Source organism: Vanacampus margaritifer, chromosome 12, assembly GCF_051991255.1.
Source record: "Vanacampus margaritifer isolate UIUO_Vmar chromosome 12, RoL_Vmar_1.0, whole genome shotgun sequence".
Taxonomy (NCBI): Eukaryota; Metazoa; Chordata; class Actinopteri; order Syngnathiformes; family Syngnathidae; genus Vanacampus; species Vanacampus margaritifer.
The window spans coordinates 17206300-17228909 of NC_135443.1; the positions used below are offsets into that span (position 1 = coordinate 17206300).

The 22610-nt window shown below is 37.9% G+C and overlaps 2 protein-coding genes across 3 annotated transcripts; one reads left to right on the top strand and one right to left on the bottom strand.

The window, feature by feature from the left end:
- Nucleotides 1–1429: 1429 nt before the first annotated feature.
- LOC144061597 (urokinase-type plasminogen activator-like) lies at nt 1430–8524 on the bottom strand. Its single transcript, XM_077582172.1, has 11 exons — nt 8439–8524; nt 7987–8077; nt 7849–7903; nt 7616–7766; nt 5703–5785; nt 5590–5628; nt 5327–5507; nt 5073–5218; nt 4854–4994; nt 3417–3565; nt 1430–2144 (listed from the first exon to the last, which is right to left on the bottom strand). Exons 2-11 carry the CDS (start codon nt 8035–8037, stop codon nt 1950–1952), a joined length of 1191 nt encoding a protein of 396 aa, XP_077438298.1. The 5' UTR covers nt 8038–8077; nt 8439–8524; the 3' UTR covers nt 1430–1949.
- A 2969-nt stretch (nt 8525–11493) lies between these two features.
- LOC144061346 (inhibitor of nuclear factor kappa-B kinase subunit alpha-like) lies at nt 11494–22362 on the top strand. Of its 2 annotated transcripts, none has more exons than XM_077581712.1 (22): nt 11494–11755; nt 12166–12279; nt 13502–13596; nt 13671–13788; nt 13867–13936; nt 14005–14093; nt 14187–14276; nt 14372–14496; nt 15181–15288; nt 15376–15511; nt 15620–15820; nt 15942–16044; nt 16196–16319; nt 17996–18147; nt 19018–19079; nt 19161–19270; nt 19356–19405; nt 19473–19581; nt 19664–19811; nt 19941–19984; nt 20091–20190; nt 20990–22362. In XM_077581712.1, exons 2-22 carry the CDS (start codon nt 12175–12177, stop codon nt 21068–21070), a joined length of 2220 nt encoding a protein of 739 aa, XP_077437838.1. In that variant the 5' UTR covers nt 11494–11755; nt 12166–12174; the 3' UTR covers nt 21071–22362. The 2 variants fall into 2 exon arrangements, with proteins under 2 accessions (XP_077437838.1, XP_077437839.1); XM_077581713.1 differs by having other exon boundaries at nt 12169–12279.
- The last annotated feature ends 248 nt before the right edge of the window (nt 22363–22610 follow it).

Sequence of the window (22610 nt, forward strand, 5' to 3'; positions counted from 1 at the left end):
AATCATGTCTATGAAAAGAGCTCTTAAAATGGCTGCCATTGCAAAGAGAAAAGATGCAGGAAAATACATCACACTGAGAGGTTTCAATGGACGCCTCTCATTTCACTCTATAAGGTCACATATTACATCTGTGCAACAATGACACATAAATAGTGTACATTTAATACTTGATTTTCTCACTGGTCATTGACTGAATATTATGATATTTAGAGCTTTTGGTTTTGTTTTGTTTTAAATAGTAGTACCACACTTGGCTAAAAGTAGTATAGCTGTACTTACTATAGATATTGCCATCGTGATTAGTTTCTATTTCAAATAATTTATTGTGGTCTTAGTTGTTTGTTTTTTTTACACACAAAAAAGTGCTATTTCAATGTCTGCACTCCGTGCACACTTCCATGTAAGGGAAGTAACCGTCTCATCTCCACTCTGATGGTGCAGCATCCTGAGTAACTTGGGTGGGAAGCGGGGGATCAAACCTGAAAGCTTTCAGCTGCGAGGCAACCAATCTTTAACCCTGATCTATCACAACCTTCTCCTTGGAAATGTCCTTTCTAGGGAGTGAGACTCATACTCTTCGTGCATCTCAAAACCATGTATGGTTTGAGGCACAGTAATAAAGTAAACAGATTTGTGTGAGTAGTCGAGGTGTGCGTAGGGGGACAAGCTAGAGTTGTGACTGGCCCCAGCAGTGCTGTTGTAAACTATCATGGCTTGGTATTTGTTATATTAAAAAAATGACTTGTGAAAGAAGTGGCTTGGAGATGTTTTGAAGTAAAAAAAAACAAACATGAAGAAAATATGAAGCATATTTACAAGGCGTGATTATTTGAACGTATTGATATTTGACTCAATTAAAGGATGTATGGAAGATCACACTAGGTTTGAACTCAGCTAAAAACAGCTAGATAAAAAATTCACTTTGGTACAACTGACTGTAAAATGCCCCAACCATCCATTTCATATACTGCTTGGCCTCAATAGTTTCACAGGAGAACTGGAGCCCATGAGCTGACTTTTGGCTAGAGGTGGAGTAAACCCTGGACTGGTCACCAGCCAACCACAGGACACATAAGGACAGACAAGGATTCACACTCACATTCAGATATAAGGACAAATTAAGAGTCTTTAATTTATTAAAGTGGAAGTCAACCATTTCTTGACAATAATGTTATATGTGACCTCAATAGTCTAAACATGACATTCTGATTAGTATTACATTTGTGGAATATGAGTTAAGCAGCAAAATCCAGCCGTTTTTATCCATCTCAGGGGGCGGCCATTTTGCCACTTGCTGTTGACTGAAGATGACATCACAGCTGCTCTGGGCTCAGGCAATGACCAATCACAGCTAACCTGTTTTCTGAAGCTGAGCTGTGATTGGTAGTTGCCGGAGCCCTGAGCAACATTGATGTCATCTTCAGTCGACAGCAAGTGGCAAAATGGCCACCCCCAGAGATGGATTAAAAATGGCTGGATTTTGCTTCATAACTTATATTTCACTAACACAATATCAACCAGAATACCTTTGTCAGGTGGCTCATTGCACTCATTAAAACATTTTCTCTTGCACAGAATGAAAATAGTAGTAAAGTTACATTTCAATCTACTAAAAATATTGAAGGACAATCCTTCTCTACAATATGCTTAGTGGAAAATAGTTACATTAAATTAAACAGATCTGTTAAATATGTATAAAAAAAAGTATACAAAGCTATTGTACATCCAATACAATACATAAAATATAAACATTCCTTTAGAAAAATGACAGTAAATCCTTAAAGGTTTGTTGCTGTCCGTCTGTCTGTCTGTAAATGCCCATTAGCTGCCACTCCGTGCACATTGCAAACAACAAGATGCACACTTGCACACAGCACCTTCACCTCTACGCTGCCAAATGTTCCTTTGGGAACTTAATTTGACCACAGTGGACTCCCTGTCATCCACCTTCATTTTGGGGGGTACATGACACCTTCTGTATATTGTGGGAGTTTTGTTTTCACTGCAATCCAGTTGTTGTACTTGGTGAGCTGAGTGTAAACCCCAGGATTGTTCTCCACAGCACAGCCAATACCCCAGCTCACAATGCCAAACTGAAACAGCCGACCGGACACTTCACACACCAGCGGACCACCAGAGTCGCCCTGTGAGGAGAAAACAAACGTCAGTCAGTCAGTTTCCTCATGCACAATGAGAGAAGTCACGTCCTTCCATCCATGTTTCAACACAAGTGCTGTATCAAACCTTACAACTTTACAAACATTTATATATTTCAAGCTCACCTATGACCGTAATGAGGACAAGAATGACCGAAAATGGACAAACACATAGTCATACTTTTACAATTAAAGAAAACTAAAATGGAGATGTTGGGGATTGAACCCGGGACCTCATACATGCAAAGCATGCGCTCTACCAGTGAGCTACATTCCCTTAAAGAGGATGATCATTATAGTCAGACAGCATTTCAATGCCTTCTAGAGACAGTAAACCGTAAGTATGGCAAATGCAAAATCTAAAGACATACCTGTAAATGTTTTAAAGTTCATCCAAAGATGTCTTGAGAAGTATATGGCTTAAAACAAATTAATGTCATGACACTTCAGTTCAGTTTACTAAGTGTTCTAAAGGATTAATTACACCATTGTGTAGTAGAATAGAACATGAAATGAAAAATTGAATTCCCTCTACACATCGTCACATAGTGATTAGTTTTGTTTTTTGTTTGTTTGTTTGTTTAATTGTGCAGTGGTTAACTTTTTTTATTCTTGTATGATAGCTTAATATGCAAAAATATTGTTTTATGATAGTGACAGTTTGAGTCTGGATTGAATACATTCCATTTGTAGTTAAGAAATACTGCACTGTTTTGAAATTAGAACAACTTGGAAGTCAACTAGCAATGTGATCCACTTTGGATGTGCCGTGGTCACATCTAATGATGCCAAATAATTTATTTTCTGTCCACAGTAGAAATGTAAGCATCTTGCAGATTAAGTTATCAAATAAAAGTAGCCTTCCTGTTGTGTTTATTTCTCAACAATGTTCATGTGTCAATGTGACTCATTCAAATGTTTAATCATAAAAAATATCACATAATACAATGCAATATTTAAAAAACAAAAACAAAAAACTGTCGTTTTGACCCGCAACGTAACAGGAGGGTTGTAAACATTTTTGAGGCGCAAAATAGCATGATTTTATTTTGCATTTACAGGTTCAAGATGTGCACATTGTCAATCCATGTAACTACTTGAAGTGAATGAATACCATGAAAGTTTCAGATCATCTTTTCTATAGTCAAAAAATCACATGTTACTGGCTACCACTTCTTTTTTTCCTCTACTTGCTTTCGATCACACAGCCAAATTTAGCATAATGGCTGGATGGTTCTTGAAATGGACGGGCTTGCTCACCTTGCAGGCGTCCATGCTCCAGTCGGGTGCCGCAGCACAGAACATGTTGTCAGTCAGCAGATTTGCATACGTGGAATCTTTTTTACAGTGAGACAGGGAAAGAAGGTTCACACGGGCCTCCTTCAAGTACTGAGAGAACTGAAACGCCACTGCAGACACGCCAGAAAACACAAGTTAGAATCATGCTAGACTGCTATAAACTACAGTGTTCACGCTTTCTCGCAGTTCATGTTTTTGTGGAATGCATCTACTTGTCTGCTGTGAAAATCTGAAGTTTATAGCAATCATGTTTCATGGATTTTTACAGCTTTTTACATGAATGTAGTTTATTCGGCTTCTTTACTCCTTAGGCATTACTGCCATCTGGAGGTTTTCACAGCACTTGCCAATATAGAACTTTCTGTATACAAATTTAATAATGTGTTGAAAAAGTGTGTTAACATGTTCTACTAGACTATGAGGTTTTGATTTTTGTGGCAAGGCAAGTCTAGTTTACTGTGTTTGGGAATTTGGCAGACTGTGATGCGCCACGCTGGGCTTTCCGATGGACCGGGGGCATTTTCTTTTACGCCCCTGGCACAATTAACAATTCGGTGACAGAAAATAAACTAGCTCTTAGAACAGCTAAAAACAGGTCTAAGCTGTGGCGCAGGTGGTGTAACACGATTTTGAAATGACTACATACACTCAGAAATATTTCAAGCCTAACTTAAGTTTTATGTAGGCTATTTTTTTTACCTGACAAATTCCCATTTACTTATTTTTAATTTTTTTTTATTTTTTAAGATAATTTTAACACAAACCCACCAGATAAACCTTATATGATACATATCCATTGGTCTAATAAAGGCTTTTTATTTGAAATGCATAATCCTCAGGTTTATGAATATCGTATGAATAAAGTATAATTACTCTAAATTAATAATGAGAGTATTTATTTAAAATACATAAAGTATATTGTTCGCATTGCATAATAATCAGGTTACCTATACATGATAAATATACTGCTATGTGAAAAATATGTCCATTTTTCCCTTCAATTTTTCACATTTTTATGTTTTTGGGATGAAATGAAAATGAATGCAGACATCCCTAAAACATATAGAAAAAAAGTAATTGTACTTTATTAACGCTAAATACATAAACCTGAGGATTATACATTTCAAATAAATAGACTTTATTAGACTAATGAATAGGTATCATATAATAAGTTTCATTTTATAGTTTTGTGTTAAAATTATCTAAAAAAAAATTTTAAAAGTAACTGGGAATTTGTTATGTAAAAAAAATACATAAATCTTAAGTTAGGCTTGAAAAATTTCTGTGAGTCACTGTATTAACTGAATATTTTCTTTTCCTATTACTGCAGGACAAAAAATACCAGGTTCTTCCAGTACTTTTATCTGGAGCGTTTGTTGGGTATTATGTTGTACCTACCAGATTTCTCCCTGCCAAATCCTGCGATGACACACTGAAAGCCAACAGGAAGCTGAGTGCGAGGTGGAGGAAGACAAACCGTGCGAACAGATTCTGATCGCACAGCACATCGCCCATCACTGCTTCTGATCTTCAACAGAGCTGAAAAGACAAACAAAACCACTTAAGGTCTTCATAAAGTGCAAAGCGATATCTTTTGAAATCCTTGCTTGTGCTCACCTATGTCATTGTTGTAGTTGGTCTCATTGTAGGCTTGGTGGAGGATCAATTTTTCCACAGTGAATTTCTGCTCGTTGACGTCATCCGTTTCGTTAATGGCACTCTTCCCCAGGAACACGGACAAACGCTGGAGGTTGGTGGCGTCACTGAACCCAACACACACACAGTGTTAAACATGAGTCAGGGCTATTATCTTATGAGAATTTTAGCAGAGGAAATGATTACAAGCAGCATGGCTGTGTGTTTGGCCGCACCCATCAGGGAAGCAATGTGCAGCCGTGAGCACCCAGCACGGCGCAATAAGCGAGCCGCCGCAAAAGAACTTTTGCCTCTGATGAAAAATGGCGGCGACCCACGGCTGCGACCGCGCAGCTACGAAAGAACCGCCCACAATTTTGTGCATCCTCCGCTCAGACGTCTCACCACACGTCAGTTCTGCAAGGATGGTAAAGAAGGGAATCATCAGTGTGCCATCAGGGTATGTTATTGTGGCAAGGTAGTGGGACAACTAGATTACCTGTATCCACAGCAGCAGGAGGCTTTACTGTTGTGGAACCTGGAGGGCAAAATGGCATCATAAGGAAATCCAAATCAAACTTAAGAGGAAGTTTTACTATATCAATCGCTTACATTTGGGGATGTCACAGAATTCTCTCACGACTCTTTTCCCTCTGTTGACACGACACCATGGCCTCAGACTCTTGTCGGGATTCCTAGAAGTTAAACATTACAGTGGTGCCTTGATGATGTACTAGTTTAAATCAATTCTGTGACCACACCTGTAACATTTCCCTATTGAAATGAATGGAAATGCCATTAATCGGTTCCAGCGCCCCAAAAAACACCAACATATAATTTTGTCATAGCACTCTACAGTAATGTACTTCAGGAAAAAAAATACAGAAATAACCTAATTAAATAGAATGTCAAGAATTAAACTGTTTGATTGCCTAATATGGAATTCCAGAAAAGTATGCCTCTTAAAGCAGGGGTCAGCAACCTTTACTGTCAAAAGAAGCATTTTTGGCCAAATAAATAACACAAAATCTGTCTAGAGACACAAAACCTGATGAACATTGTGATGCTCAAAACATTATGAAAGTGTTGTGGTAATTTTTTGCCTCTCTTCTTCCTTTTTGGACTTTACTTTCTGCTTTTTTGCTAGAACATTTTCAGATATTTTTGGACATTTTATGGTAATTTGGGGGATTTCTCCTTTTGTTTTTGGACATTTTATGGTTACTTTTTGAACGTTTTTCTTTACTGCCTTAAACAAATATATATAATACATTCATTTTCTATCTTTTTGGGTTATTCCAACGGTATCTTATAGTAATTTTCTGCCTTTCTTCTTTTGTTTTGGGCCATTTTATGGTCACTTTTTGAACATCTTCTTTTCTACCTTTTTAATAAAAATAAAAAAATTATCTGGCTTTTTGGCAATTTTGTGTACATTATATGGTAACGTTCTGCTCTTTTTGGACATTTTCAGGTATTTAAAAAAAACTTTTTCATTTACCTTTTGTCTCATTTTCTGACAACTTACAAATTTGGACTCTGACATTTTTTGAATATTTTATCATGCTTTTCCCCCCTCCAAAATCTGAATCGTTAATTCAGTCAAATAATATTTTATCTAAAAATTTAAATAAATATGTAAAAAATGCATATTAATTTCTACTAATTATTTTTAGAGATCCATAAGGAGCCACAGGAGAGGGACTAAAGAGCCACATGTGGCTCCAGATCCGCAGGTTGCAGACCCCTCCTCTAAAGCCTCCCAGCGATTTGAAATCAAATCGAGTGAGACCTCAGCTCACCAAGCATCAAACCTCACAAGAGCTCAGTTCAGCAAGCCAGAATTGGTTAAAAATATTTTACTCAATGAGACATTTTAAACAGTAAAAAAAATATATTTTGTCCGGAATTAATTTGATACCATCATTATTTTTCATGTACAATTAATACCTTTAAAAACACATTTTCCCACTTGCTGATGACATCACCTGTGCTGTGGAAGTGGGTAACAACCAATCACGGCTCACCTGTTTTCTGTGTTTGGACACCAAACACAGCCGTGATTGGTTATTGTCTGTTTCCTCAGCACAGGAGATGTCATTTTCAGTCGACCTTAAGTGGCAAAATTAGACTTTAAAGGTATTACGGTAATTGTTCATGAAAAAATAATGAAGTTAACGCATTAATTATTGACAAAATATTATCTCAATTAGTCAAGTATCCCTTTAACTGTGAGCAGCCTCGATGAGAGGAAAAGAAGGTCATCACCTTTGCACTATGCAATTGTAATTTGTCATCAAAATCAGTCATGTTTCTTCTCCCTTAATTTCAATAAGTGTTAACATTCCTCTTTTTTTAATTTACTTACCATACTTTTATAGAAGTTTTAATGATCATGGTTTTCAAATTTGAATTCTTTTTTTAATGCATTGTGTTCGAAATTAAGTTTCACTGCAATTAAATAGTATAGAAGCTCAGGCCTGGTATCATTAGGTATTAATTCAGCAAAGTGAATTCAAGCCTACCTGCAGTATCTATGATTCCCGATTCCAGATGAGGCGCCCCAGGGGTTTTGGAACCTGTTCCATTTAAGACAATGGCGCCCATTTGTTGTTTTGGAAATGATTCCCCTGTAACTGCTCCCATCCCCTGACCAACACGCCTCTGAAGCATGATCTTTGAAAACAATGAACAATTACTAATGGCTCCACACATAATAAAACCAAAATACACACACAGTAAAGAGCAATGAGCTCACCTTGATGCGAGCGTGTATGCCTTGGTGACCACTTGCGCCACCTCTTTGAAAATGCCTGCAAAAGAATGATTCACAAATGTGTTTAAAAAAAAATATGTGGCCAATTACCAAACGTTCAATGAAATCTTGCTTACTTACAACTTCAAAACTGACAGCTGCAATGATGCCCAGGATGACTAAGAAATTCATCTTTACTTCTGCTTTTGTGATATTTTGGTCTGGTCACAAACTAGAAAAAGGGGAATAGATTACAATATATCAACACCGAATGCCCTAATAGGGAAATTGTCTGAAGCGACACAAGAGAACAGACATACATGTGATTAAAAAAGTGCGTCAATCGACCGTACTGTAGACACTTTGTCGATTGCATACAGTATGTTCATCTATGACAGTATCAGACGAGCTTGCAATGTCAAAATATTTTCTCTTAAAAGAACGCAGCATCAATGTGATAGTAATGAAAGGCACGATTGCATGGTCAGAACTATACTTTCCCTTCACTTTCGTATAACACAAAATAATAAACATGTAAACATGGAATAATAATTGTTTTAGATTGGGAAATAAATTTGATAACAGATGCATACCTTTCTGTTGCAAGACGGTGTCAAAGATCCTGGTGAAGATTATTTTCCTGAAGCCGGTTTTTCCTCCCCCGTGTCTTGTTTCTCGCTGTGTGTTTGAGTGATGATCTCCCCTGCATCCCTCCCATTTAAAAATACAGAAGCTGGGAGGAGGAGTTTATGAGAGGCAGACGTAACATCAGTCACACGAAACAGCTGACCATCACATTTGGCTGCAGCAAAGAATTGGTCATGACGTGTGACATCACCAATTTCGAAAAGAAGAAGTAAATCCAAAATTGGTAATAAAACAGACACCCACGTTTTTGAAAAGATGAGCTCACCAACACAATGTCAATCCACAGTATACTCAATTTTCTATTAAGGCACACAAAAAAGGCTACATGACTAAACTTAACTTAACAATGTGGACACTGTGCCATTCAATATTTGTTTTTAATGGGCCAAATATTGACAAATGCTATTCATAGATTAGGTTTACGTTTTGTATTAGTATACTGTCGTACATAAAATTACTGTACAGTGCAAAATGAATGCTGATAGATGCCAACTCGAAAAGTCTGAATGCTTAATTTAAAGGTGTGTGCTAACAATTAATTGTTTGAATTGTACTGGTAATATGTCGCATTATGCATAGAAACAAATTTTGATTGAATTATTTGTCATTGGCTTACCCAAAAAATGATTTGCACACTTACAAACTGAAAAAAAAATACAATAATGCGATGAAATTTAGTTTGTACTATCACTTTGTAATATTCGGTACTTGATAGGGGATTTTGTCTTTGAAATCCCCCTCCAATACACTACCTCATACATGACGACTTTATTAGTCACATTTCCGTTTTCCTGATCACAACTCTATTGGGATGACGATGGCACATGTGTACAGTCAAATCATGGCAAAGGCAGGAAGTGGGAAACAGGAACAAGAATGAAAACATCCACTTCTTATTGTTTTCAGTTGTTATCACAGTCATTCTAATTTCAAGGCTACATTCAGTCAAAATTGTGATTTTTGTTTTTTCTTTAAAATGTCAGCTGATCCCCTCCTCGACAGGTTCACAAATTAAGTTCCTGCATCTTGCAGGCCTCAGACTATATTTACAACTAAGGGTTAAACAACAAATGAAAAATCAAATGATGCAAAAAGTCATGAAATGAAACAATATAAAAGTGTCCATTTCTGCACTTCTCTTCTGTAACGATTATCTGCCGGTTGTAAGTCTTACAACGGCATCAAGGACAAAGGGACTCCATTTCATTGTCCTGGGTACACCAATGTGGGAGGTCAGGTTTGACCAAGAGTCTCATCACCACAGACAGCCCCCACCCAGCTCTGGAATCCAGACTGACTGACTAATACGAAAAGAAAAACTGACATTGTCTTATTTTGCAACAGAACAATGAATTATAAAATGTTATGTTTGCCATTTTTTGAAATGTTGACTCTATGAAGTATCGTAAAGATTTTTCATTAGAGTGGCATATTCCTCACTTAGCTATTCATTTGTGTGCACGTGTAACAGTTGATAGCGCTAGGTAACATTTTTTTTTATGTGTCCAACTGCACGTGTTTGCATTAATTGAATTTTGACCTTAGAATCTCGTCTAACATGGGATCCAAATTCAACCTGATGAGTCCAACTAAGCTGGTAAATTTCTGGTAAATTTCCAGCTTCTCTGTGTAACCCAAGACACGCAGACAGGACCCCTGGAGCGAGGGAGAGGCACAAGGTATAACACCCGTAGGCCCCCGCCGCTACTGCCTCTTTTTTTTCTCCTTTCACCTCTGGCTCATTGTCACACCCACCTAAATGGGGCGAAATTCATTCTCCGCATTTGACCCATCCCGTGAGGGAGCGGTGAGCAGCAGCAGGGGCTGCGCTCGGGAATCATTTGGTGATCTAACCCCCCAATTCCAACCCTTAATGCGGAGTGTCAAGCAGGGTGGCAATACGTCCCATTTTTATAGTCTTTGGTATGAACCGGCCAGAGATTGAACCCACAACCTCTAAGTCCCAGGGCGGACACTCTACCACTAGTCCACTCATCTGTCCTAAAAAAGAAAAAAAAACATAGGACTATATAGCTTTGTAGACAAGATGAACTTTTTTAGTCAATGATTTACGCAATACTTGCCTAAAGGTTTGGTTAATATTCAAAATATACCCCCACATCGAGTTTCTAAGCCAATGACAGGTTCATCTAGGCTGGGTGAAGATCCAGAACCACGTTCGAGATGTAGCCAACCACAGGACTACCGTGCCTGAAACACTATCACACAAATATCCACATCCCCACGTGTGACACCCCGCTATCATGTCAAAGCCAAACAGTAAGCGGAGCTACAATGAAAAATTTGTAAATGCTGGTGCGATCAAACCCACTGGTACTCATACACAGCCTGCTGTTCAACATGTACTTGACAATCGGAGGCCTCAGCTTTCAAATGAGACACATTATAAAAAATCAGATTGGCAGAAAATGCCAATAAATTTGGTGTAAACTGTCCAACACTGTCATTTCTACTATCATCATTTAATTGCTTCACTTGGGATGAAACAGAATGGCATTGGGCACCTATTCCATTCTACACTACCGCATCTTTCAAATGAAACGCTTTTTGAAAAATCCGAATAGCATTTTTTAAAATAATAATAATAATAATAATAATAATAATAATAATAATAATAATAATAATAATAATAATAATAATAATAATAATAATAATAATAATATGAACAAACGCCTCATCAAAGGTAAGCGGAAAAATAGAAATGGCAAAAAACACCAAAAACAATCCAACAGACCGAAAGCTGAGTATACATCGCCATCTGTCGACCACTTTTAAAACCTTACCATATCGAATGAGACTTTTCATGGAGCAGCATTGGTAACTGATAAAAAGAATATGGCTGCAGCCTGCAATACATTCTTGCCTCCAAAAACAGTGAATACCTGTACTGTACACTAGTCAAAGAAAGTTACAAGAAGCCTAAAACAACTCCCTTACATTTTTTCATTTCTTCTTCTGTAGCGATCATCTCACGCATGCGCAGATGTTCTTAAGCGTTGACATTACTTTCAGTTTGTTTGGAACTCCCTTTTGGATCCATTAACTCTCAACGACAGCGTAAATACACCACAAATATCTCCAGTTACAAGCGCAAAAGACCGGGGAAGCTGGCGGCTTTGTTAAGTTAAATCTTGGTCGTAAACAGTGACAAAAACGAACCGTCATTATTAGTTAGCTAACTTGGAAGGCTAATAACTTGAGCACGGCTAATGTTGTCACGACAAGTCATGGCATAGCAAAGGTAAGAAGATTTGCATCGGATTTGCGAGTAGAACTCTTTTTAAGCAGGAAGTTATATTGACTACTGACAGTCAGTTCTGTAGTACCTAGAAACGTATTAATAATGTATAAATGGATGGATGTGTTATTAGGTTTGTTTAGGAAAATACATCATGTCACCTGCAGTTTATCACATAAATTAATGTTCACCCAAAACACCAAAATGTTAGTGACTATAAACTGTTGAATGAATGTACAACAATATTAGGGTGCCAAAAGTACAACAGTGAGGAAACAAATTGCTTGCCATTGTCTGTTGTATATTTGTCTGATGAAATAAGCTGCTTGCACATATGTACAGCTGCATTTTAAACATACCAAGAGGTCAAAGTGTAAAGGACTAACTCTGCAATGTACTTTTTCTGTCGTCAGCAGGTGAAAATGGAGCGGGCTTCCACCAAACAGAACCAGCTGTGTGGAACATGGGAGATGAAGGAGAGGCTCGGGATGGGAGGTTTTGGCCACGTCTACCTGTACCAGAATCACGTAAGTGCCATTTTCCAAATGGTCACTACACACAGGAGTACACAAATGGACATTACTGCCATCCTGAATTGAGATGATGTACAGTCGCTGCCGGAGATGACAAACTGACTTGAAGTATCATTCCATCGTTCTCACTGTTACCTGTGAAAATAAGTGCAGTATAAATCCTGAGATCCTGTATTTCAGTGGTTGCCAACTTTGGAAACTGGGAACTAATTCTAATTTGATTTTCTAATTCAATTTCTAATGCAAAATTGTTATTCCATTCTTTAAAAAAAATAAATTAAAGGGAACAGAAAGACGTAAAACTTATAATATCTGCCCCTGATCGACACAAAAAAAACTGAACTTATGGGCTTTGTACATTATTGTAAGGCGGTTAAACTCCACTAATTCATTCAATTTTAAAGGTTTTAGTTGTATAAGTATTGGATTAGTGTGATCTCTGTATCCACATCCGAAAACGATTCGAATAGCACGTTTCTGTAAAAGAAAGATGGGTTCGGTGTACGTAGGTTTTGCCAACACACCACCACACTTCAATGCAATAGTTCAGGTATGGAATAATCACTGAATTATATCACAATAGCAAAGCATTCTTGCTCAATGATTCTTTAACCTTGTGTAACACGGCTACGGTTTGGAATACCTTAGATTTGACATATTCTATATGCATTTTCCATGTTAAATGTTCATCAATAATAATACCTAGAAACTTTATTTCATCAGTCCTTTCTATTTCTATACCTTGCACAGTCAGTGTTGCTTCAACATCTATATTTCTATTTTCTACAACTGAAAATCATTAATCTGGTTTTACTAATATTTATAGACAGTCTGTTGGCGTTGAACCACTTCATAATATTCTTAAACTCTTTCTCTATTACTTGTAATATACTCTATATATTTTTCCCGGCATAAAATAAAGTGGTGTCGTCTGAAAGCAAAATACATTTGAACAATTTTAGAAATTGTTGTAATATCATTCACATAAAGGAGAAAAGTACTGGCCCCAGATTTGATCCCCGTTTACATAACTGTGTTTTGATTGTCTACTATTGAATTCAACATATTGTTTTCTATTTTTTAAGTAACTGGTAACCCATTGATGAGCTACTTCTTGGATAGTGATTAATGTGAAGGGCTCCCAGAACAAGGAGATGAGAATGCATCTTTATTTTTGCTCATGAGTGATGTGTTCTTATTTTTATTTGTCGAGCAGAAGTCGGGGGAGAAGTTTGCTGTGAAAATCTGCCGCCTCGAACTGAGCTCCAAGAACAAGGAACGCTGGGGCAGAGAGATCCAGATCATGAAGAAGTGAATATTGGATGGATAATCAACTGTGGTACGAAAAACTCATTTATTTTTACCGCCGTATTTATCCATTGCAGGTTGAACCACGTGAATGTGGTTCAGGCCAGCGAAGTTCCTGAAGAATTGAGCTTGATTGCGCTGAACGACTTACCGCTGCTAGCCATGGAGTACTGCTCCGGAGGAGACCTACGCAAAGTAATTATGAACTAAGTGTTTTGTCAAGGCTTTAAACATTGACTTGTCACCACATATATTACCTTAAAACATGCTTAGGTTCTCAGTAAACCAGAAAATTGTTGTGGGTTGAAGGAGAGTGAAGTGCTCGCCCTGCTCCGTGACATCGGTAAGATTTTTTTGCTTCAAAAGTCCCAATGTGATGAAGCAGTTTAATGCTTTTTGACTTTTTGACAGGATGCGGTATCGAGTACCTTCATGAAAATAAAATTATACACAGAGACCTAAAGCCAGAGAATATAGTTCTGCAAGAGATCAATGGCAAGGTAACCCGTTATCTTGCATGTATACAAAAGCGCCATCTGTACTGTTCTAACTACTGGTTTCTTGTCCATGCTCTCACTTTCATTTTACTTTAGCTTGTCCATAAAATTATAGATCTCGGTTATGCTAAAGATCTTGACCAAGGCAGTGTCTGTACGTCATTCGTCGGAACTCTCCAGTATCTTGTAAGTCTACAACTTGTATGTTACTGTGCAGTGTAACGTGACTTTTTCCTTTTCAAATTAAAACCGTTTGTGAAGTGTTATGTTGCATGTTCCAGGCTCCAGAGCTGTTTGAGAGTAAACCTTACACGGTAACTGTGGACTACTGGAGTTTTGGAACAGTGATTTTTGAATGCACGTGTGGCTTTCGCCCATTTCTACACCATATGCAGCCAGTACAGTGGTGAGTTTGCTTCATAATTATTTTTGCACTGTATGTATATATATATATATATATTTATATAAGGTACAGCCGTGGAAAAAAAAAAGGCCAAAAAATGTGCCCATTTTTGTGTTTTGACCATTTTCTGCAAATAAATGCCAATGACAATATTTATATTTGGAAATTGGAAGTTATGTTGTCAGTAGTTTATAGAATAAAACTAAAAAGATGGGGTCTCCTATTTTCTTCCAGAGCTGTATTTAGCTTCACACAGGGTTCCCATGGGTCCTGGAAATAGCTTGCATTTTGTTGTGATTTCAAAATTTTTACGTAGTGGATACACTTCCTTCAGAGCTTACCTTTCCGACTGAATTGTTTTCATTGTGTGTCTAAAGGGGTTCACCAATCGATCGGCCGGCCGATTTTTCGGCCCCGATTTTCTTAGTTTTGGGGGATAGGTGATCGGCCAATCCTTTAAATATAAACCAATCTTTTCCACCAAATTTCCTAAGATAAACAAATACAATAAAATATGCTTGTGAAAACTAAACTCTTTTCTTCCTGTGCGATAATAAAAGATGGTCAAGACTGACTGTGTTAGAAAGTGCTTGAATTTGACTGCAAATGGTGTATGCACTCAGCTTGGAATGATAATGAATGTTTACAACATTTGCTGTATGTGTAATATGTGTGCCTTTTTATTAGGACAAGCCAAGTTAAGAATAAAGGGGCCAAGGACATCATGGCAGTGGAGGACATGAACGGGGAAGTTCGATTTTCAACACAGCTTCCATATCCCAACAACCTTAGCAGGTAGAGACAAAAACAACAATTATTACGCTATAAATCAAGCATCTAATTTTCTGCTCATTTAAAATCTTTGCATGTGTTCATGTGAAGGCCGCTGCTGGCGCCAGTTGAGAATTTGCTGCAGATGTTGTTACTGTGGGACCCAGCAGCTCGGGGCGGAGGGTTGGATCCTGTTACGAATAAGGCAAACTGTTACAAGGCTCTCCAGAATATTCTCAAGATGAAGGTCAATAAAAACAAACACTTTAATGTCCATTCATTAGCAACTACCTTTAAGTACACGGGCACAGACTGCAAGTAACAGCTCTGTCATAAATTTAAATATGGTGCTCAGGTGATCCATGTGTTGGACATGACGTCAGCCCAGATGCACTCTTTGATCCTGGAATCCGAAGAGAGCTTACACTCCTTGCAGATTCGTCTGGAGACGCACACACAGACGTACATCTCTCCTCTGAATCAAGAACTGTTGTTAGAGACGGGAATCACCCTTGACCCACGCCGACCTCCTGCGCACTGCCTACCGGATGGTTTGGTATGCGATGCCTACACAGAAGTACATTTGTATTAAATGAACTACCTTGCAGCCACTTTGTCTTAACTGGTAGCATTACCTTTGCAATATGTGTGCCTTAATTTTTGTTCTATTCTATCAGCGAGGCTGGGACATCTTCATTGTCTTCTTGTTTGATAAGAGCCTATCCAAGTACTCAGGACCCCTCACAGCCAGACCCCTGCCTGAGAGTGTCAACTTTATAGGTACAAATTTTCACTTTAAAATAGGATCCAAATCTTCCTCTTGCCTCTTTCTTTGATTCAAGTCGAACTTGTTGAATATGCTCTTGTAGGGCTTGGCTCCCATCAAAACTAAGTCATTTTAAGTGTTGGGAACAAATGTTTGTTTCCACAGTCAGAGAGACGAAAACGCAGCTTCCGCTGGCAGCATTGAGGAAGGTATGGGGAGAAGCAGTCAGCTATATTTGTGGACTAAAAGAGGACTATACCCGCCTGTACCAAGGGCAAAGAGCTGCTATGTAAGTACATTTATGGAACTGCAATTTGAGTGCTCCTTCAGAAAAGTGATAACCAGTTGGGGCAACAACAACATTGATGGATGGATAAATCCATAGCCATTTAAACTTTCCCCAAAGGAAATAATAATAGGAAGTCCAGTAATTAGTTTCAGGGTCAAACTGTCATCATCATACAAACGTCCATGAAAATGTAAAAACATTAAAACTCTTTAGTCTTAGATCTCTGACATTCATCATGTCTTTTAAGATAAGTTTCAGATTTTTTTTTTTTGTGTCCAAGCAAATATTTTTCAGGTAAAGAGAAGTTCTCTTACCTGGCTAAGGGTGTATTCAGACCAAAAAAGTCATTTAATCCGCTTGTTTGGTCCGGACCAAAAGCGGAATTGATTTTTTTCGTTTGGTGTGGTTCATATTCACACTGTGCTTTTTGCAAGTGGACTATATTGCGCAATCACTTCGACCCGCGTGACAGTCTGTGCTCCCATTGGACAAAAATGACGAGGGCTGAACGCATAACTAAACTCGGAAATAGAGGAAAACATGAAATTCCGACATGCTGCATTACTGCCCTGCATATTTGTGGCGTTATTAGATGCAATATATTTGCGATCGTCAAGGGCAGCTCATTTAACGGAGGTTCTGGGACGCTGTTTCTAATTTTGGAACGGGTCGTAGATTGCGTGCAGTAACCGCAGGAGCAGATGCGTTACGTGTGCCTCGCCCCCACCACAACATGCTGACAGCAGCGTGGCTAAACAGAATACAGATGATTATGAATGAATTTAGCACAATATTCACTACTGGGCAATAATCCCCCCATGGCGATGCTTGGCTACAGTGTCTTGTTAAGCCCAAAAAGGCACATATGTCCTGCAGTTGGAGTGGATCAGCCGTGTTTTGTATTAAGACTGCGAAGCGAACCGCACCAAGTGCGTTTGGAAGCGGGCCGAGACCACCTCAAAAAGTGGGTCTCGTCCGCTTGTTTGGTCCGCACCAGGATTCGTTTGTGTGTATTCAGACCTGCACAAAAGGTCCGGATCAGCGTGGGAAACGAACTCTGGTCCGTTTGAAGCGGACCAAACAGTGCAGGTCTGAATACACCCTAAAAGTTGCATCTGACGTTTCAGCCTTCGTCAGAGCTGTCACCGCTTCCTGGTATGACGTGTCTAAAAACAGCTGAGGGCCGGTAAACTTTTAAAGTAAAAACCACTGACATTTTTCACAGGGGCGGAAAACTGGCACGGTCGACTCGTGTGGATTTTTGTAGTTTAAATAGTCTTACCTTGACAATGCAAATGCAAAAGTGTAGTTGTGCCTCATACCTCTCACTTATTTTTATTGACTTACAGTTGAGTACAAGGATAAAAATAACCTCATCACTGTTACCATTGTCAGCAATACCGCTTTGAATGAGAGTCCGCTTTTAGAGAAAATGTTGCAAAAAATCCAAAGGAAAAGCAAAACACAATCCCGGACTTAATCCATTGATACTCACTGAGGTTTGCTATGTTCTTGTGGGATATCATGCTTGAAATTGTTTGTGGAACTTTAAAGTCGTACTTTACCCAGAAATGCAGGTCACAATCCAAATACTGTTTCCAATGTATGCACTGTATGTATTGTAATTTGTTGTAACCCGCTCCTAAAATGCATTCCTTTCCTTTGTTTGCACGTAGGCTGAGTCTGCTACGTTACAACACCAACTTAACACGCTACAAGAACGTGCTCTTCTCGCAGTCACAGCAGCTGCAAGCCAAGCTGGCGTTCTTCAAAACCAGCATCCAGCATGACTTGGAGCAATATACCAAGCAGAGGCACACAGGCATCTGTGAGTGTCTCTTCTTTGGCCTGTCTTTTCCATTCGCGCATCCATCCATGCACATGCAGTTGATAGAGAAAGTTTACACACCCCTGTTCAAATGCCGGGTTTTTGTGATGTAAAAAAGGAGACCAAGATAAATCATTTCAAAACCCTTTCCACCATTAATGTGACCTAAAATATGTACAATTTTAAAAACAATAAGGTGTTTTTGAAAGGGGGAAAGTAAAAACAAACAACTGGCTTAATGTGGTTGCAGAAGTGTACACACCCTTCTATTACTTGGATATATATGTTCCGGATTAACACATCAGACTTTGATGATCTTTTTATTCAGCTGGAACTGAAACCATAGACAAGGTAAAAATTATATATATTATGAAGAATAGTAGTCAGCATTAGTACAAATCCTTTAGACTTCCGCTATAGAGCACAGAAAAAAATGTCAGTAAAAGTCTATTGGAATGGCTGACATTAATTTGCAGTTAATCAGAAGAACCACTTTAAACGGTGGCAGTTGTGTGCTGATGCCTATTTAACCTATAAGTGCAATCAATCCATTTACCATGTATTGGTATTGCTTGGTAAATTTTTAAAGCAGCCACATCCCAGGTAAAAGAGGGTGTGCACACTTGTGCCTACCAGAATATTTGTGGGTTTTTTTGTTTTTACCCTCTTGAAAAGATGACAAAATATTAAATTGAGGTCACTTAAATGATGGAATATTATTTTTTTTTTTTATGATTTGTCTTGCGCTGTTTTTTTTTTTATATCACAAAAACATCAAATTTTTGAACAAGGGTGTTTACACTTTTTACAGTCACTGTGTTTAAAACTATTACTAAAGCAAATGATGCGCTTTTGTGTATTTATGCGAAGCTTCAGAGAAGATGCTTAGGACGTGGCATGAAAATGAAGCGAAGGCCGATAGCTTTACAAAGGTAGGACAAAATGTCATATATGCAGACATGCTGTACTTCCATTTAAGAATTCACACATTTAACAAATATTTTCTGTTGTAGGTTGCTGATGTGGGATATCTGGATGAAGAAATTGTTGCGCTTCATTCTGAAATTGTGGAATTGCAGCGGAGTCCATTTTTGAGGAGACAAGGAGACCTAATGGAACAGCTGTCAGTTTATTTGTAATAATGTAACAATCATATTGGTACTGTGTAGTGTACATTAAGTAATTTATCTTCATGTGCTTTTCCACAGTGAGGGAAAAGCTATTGAACTCTACAAGCAACTAAAAGCTAAATGCAAAAGTTAGTGCAGATATTCACATTTATTATTATAATAGAAAAGTGAGTGAAAAACAATTGTTTTGCACAGGCCCCGACCTACCGCATGGTTACAGTGACAGCTCGGGCATGGTGAAGGCCATACTACAAATGGTTCAGAACCAGGACCGAGTGCTGAAAGACTTGTACACTCATCTTAGGTAATTCATTCACAAGCAACTGAGCAAAGTGCAGCAGGACTGGTGTGTCATTCTACTTAACCACGTCTGTCTCACCCTCCAGTACAATTCTGGTGTGTAAGCAACGCATCGTTGATTTGTTCCCAAAGCTGGAGAAGGCAGTTGAGAGCATAAAGACGGCAGAGGCAACCGTAATGCAGATGCAAACAAAGCGGCAGAAAGAGTTCTGGTACCTTCTTAAGATCGCATGTGTGAGTAATAATATTAAGTAAATAAAGAGTATGAAAAGAATATTCAGTAGCCATGATATTTAGGAGATTGAAGAATAAACTAAAAGCCACTAATGCTGTAGTTGAAACTCTGCGTGTTTGTGTCTTAAGGCCCAGAATGATTCACAGATTTGTGTTCAGCCATCCACTGATGGGTAATGTTTGAATTACAAAGCTTTATATTACCAAATAGTCTAAAAGATGATTTGTACAAACTCATGACTTAAAGTTAACCTAACAACCATTTTTTTTCTTTTGCAGTGAAACGGTTTCTCAATTATTGGATGACAACTGGCATTATCTAAGTAAGCTCACTTCTCTTCTGCAAGATGCCAGCCATGAGAGGGAGCAAAGTATGATGGTACGTGATGCAGAGTGTTTTTATCTGGTCATTATAATTGTAAAGGTCTAAATACAAGAGGCACACAGACAAATTACTGTACCTGCATTGCAACTCCTCCCATTTAGTCAATGTAGTGTTACGAGTGGAGCGAGCAAGTGTGACAAAATCTTAATTCTAAATCCTTTGTTTGTTTTGTGATCTGCGCTCTTTAGCAAGTTAGCTCCTGTCAAAGATCACGTCAAGAACAAAAGCGGTGCGAGAAGGGACAAATAATGGGTAAAATGAGACATCCACTCCTTGATTTCATGGAGACGTCAATTAAAGATGACATCACGTCATTGACACATCACAAATCAATCGTCTTCGTGTCTGAATTATTATTATATTAAGTTACACAAACACTTAAGGGTTTATTTTTCAAGCTGAATTTAATTAAGGTCAAATATGATCAACACTGTTACTCTCTTAAAGGTGTCACTGCTTAGTCATGACGAAAATTCATGAATAATGTATTTTGTACATTTCTGCCACATGGTGGCGTGTTTTCCCCTGTGATTCTTTCATTGAAGTTCAGTCAAGTCAAGGGTCAATTACCCAAATGTTTCACTGCATTTTAGCAGTTTTGAGTTGAAGTAAACCTTTTAAAATCCTCAATTTAGAAACCCTGAAGCTATGTGTTAACATACAAAAAATAGTGAAAAGATTTTGATGATGTATCAGGAACAACTCTCCCAGTCCCATCTTACTCTCAAAACAAGATTGCAACAATTCATTTCCTGACTTGTAATGACATGTTATCTCTTTGCTCTTTCTTCAGGATCAAGATTGGAGTTGGATCCCTAATGGCACAGCCAAACCCAACCAAAAGGCTTTGAGCAGCCAACCAAAAACTCAATAAGTCAAAGATACATTATTTGTGCCTTACAACATGTTATGCTGCCTGAATTTTTTTTATGTTTTTTTTTTATTTGCCTTACACAGAGTGATGTAATAGGCACAGACTTTATGTTAAAGCCTAGTGATATAATCCTATATTGTATTTGGTTTGGTTTTAAGTGTGTTGCATATAGCCAGTAAGCCAAAATTTATTTATTTTACTAGTAAAACTGATCTCAGAGTGACGTATTGCCAAGAAAATGATACACTGGTTACAATGTTATTGTGTGCCAAATCCACTTACACAGCATACTCCACACACAACATATGGTTAACTTAACCCCTGGGCGTTATTTTATTTTGAAATGGCTTGGTTAGAACCAACAAATAAACAAAAAATGGTCAAATAACGCCCAGGGGTTAAGGAAACCACTTTGTCACACAATACAATATTGTGATATTTCGACAATGATAAGATCATTGTAGCGATGTTGTGATTGTTGTATGACTAGGAGTAGAAGATAAGTTGAGTCAACTAGTTTACTCTGCAAAAAACATAATTGAAAATACCCCATCGCACTCACTCCCCCTTGGTGAATATCGTTAACTTTTGTGGGTTACCACAGCAAATGTTGAAGTGATAACTAATGAAAGGAAGGTAGTTGTGACACATCGTATCTATAATATATCTACAGCCTCTCTTTGTCTTTGTCTCTCTCTCTGCCCCCCCCTCTCTGTCTCTCTACCCCCCCCCCCCAAAAAAAACCCGTCACTTTTTAATTTGGCACAAATTGATGTATTTTCTTCACCTCACTACATAATGTCATTGGAGTAAAAAAAAAAAAAAAAAAAACTCCACTGAATTTAACATGCATGTGTTTAGAATGTGGAGCAAGCACAGGGGAAAATATGCAAAGTTTGCAAATTCCACACAGGAGAGACCTAAATTAAAATTAAAACCCAGAACCCAACCTTAGGAGGAGTGGAATAAGAATCATGTGAATTTAACAATAACTGTAGTTAAAGTATAATTTTAAGCAAATCATACAATAATTAGCCTGTCTGAAGACAATTTGTATTCAATCTGTTGGTTCCTAGTGTGCTCAGCTTTAATTGGAACTGTCCCAGATGTATTTGTTAAGAAAGAGTTGCTTTGTTGTACCGAAGTGTAGAACTGCACTGAATCTTATTTAGAGGTGTTTGTAATATTTAGATTACCCTATTTTGCTAGACAAGAAAGGCAAAGAAGTCGACACTCCGTACAGTATGACACATTGGAATTCAACATTAATAAACAATGTCACTGTAAATGAATCCACTCTTTAGCGTCAGCATTATTATCTTCTTTTTTTTCCAGCTCTTGTATTGATGTATTAATTATTTTTAATTACTAGTAAACATGACTTTAGAGCTGGTTGTGTTATGTTGTGGCCATTCTTTTTGGAGTTCACATTGCAAATTGCTGGCATTGTTTTTGTGTGTGTGTATTTTTTTTTTCAAAATTCTATGCTGTTGCTCAGTCCACGTGTGTGTTTATTTATTTATTTTTTTCCAATTTTAAA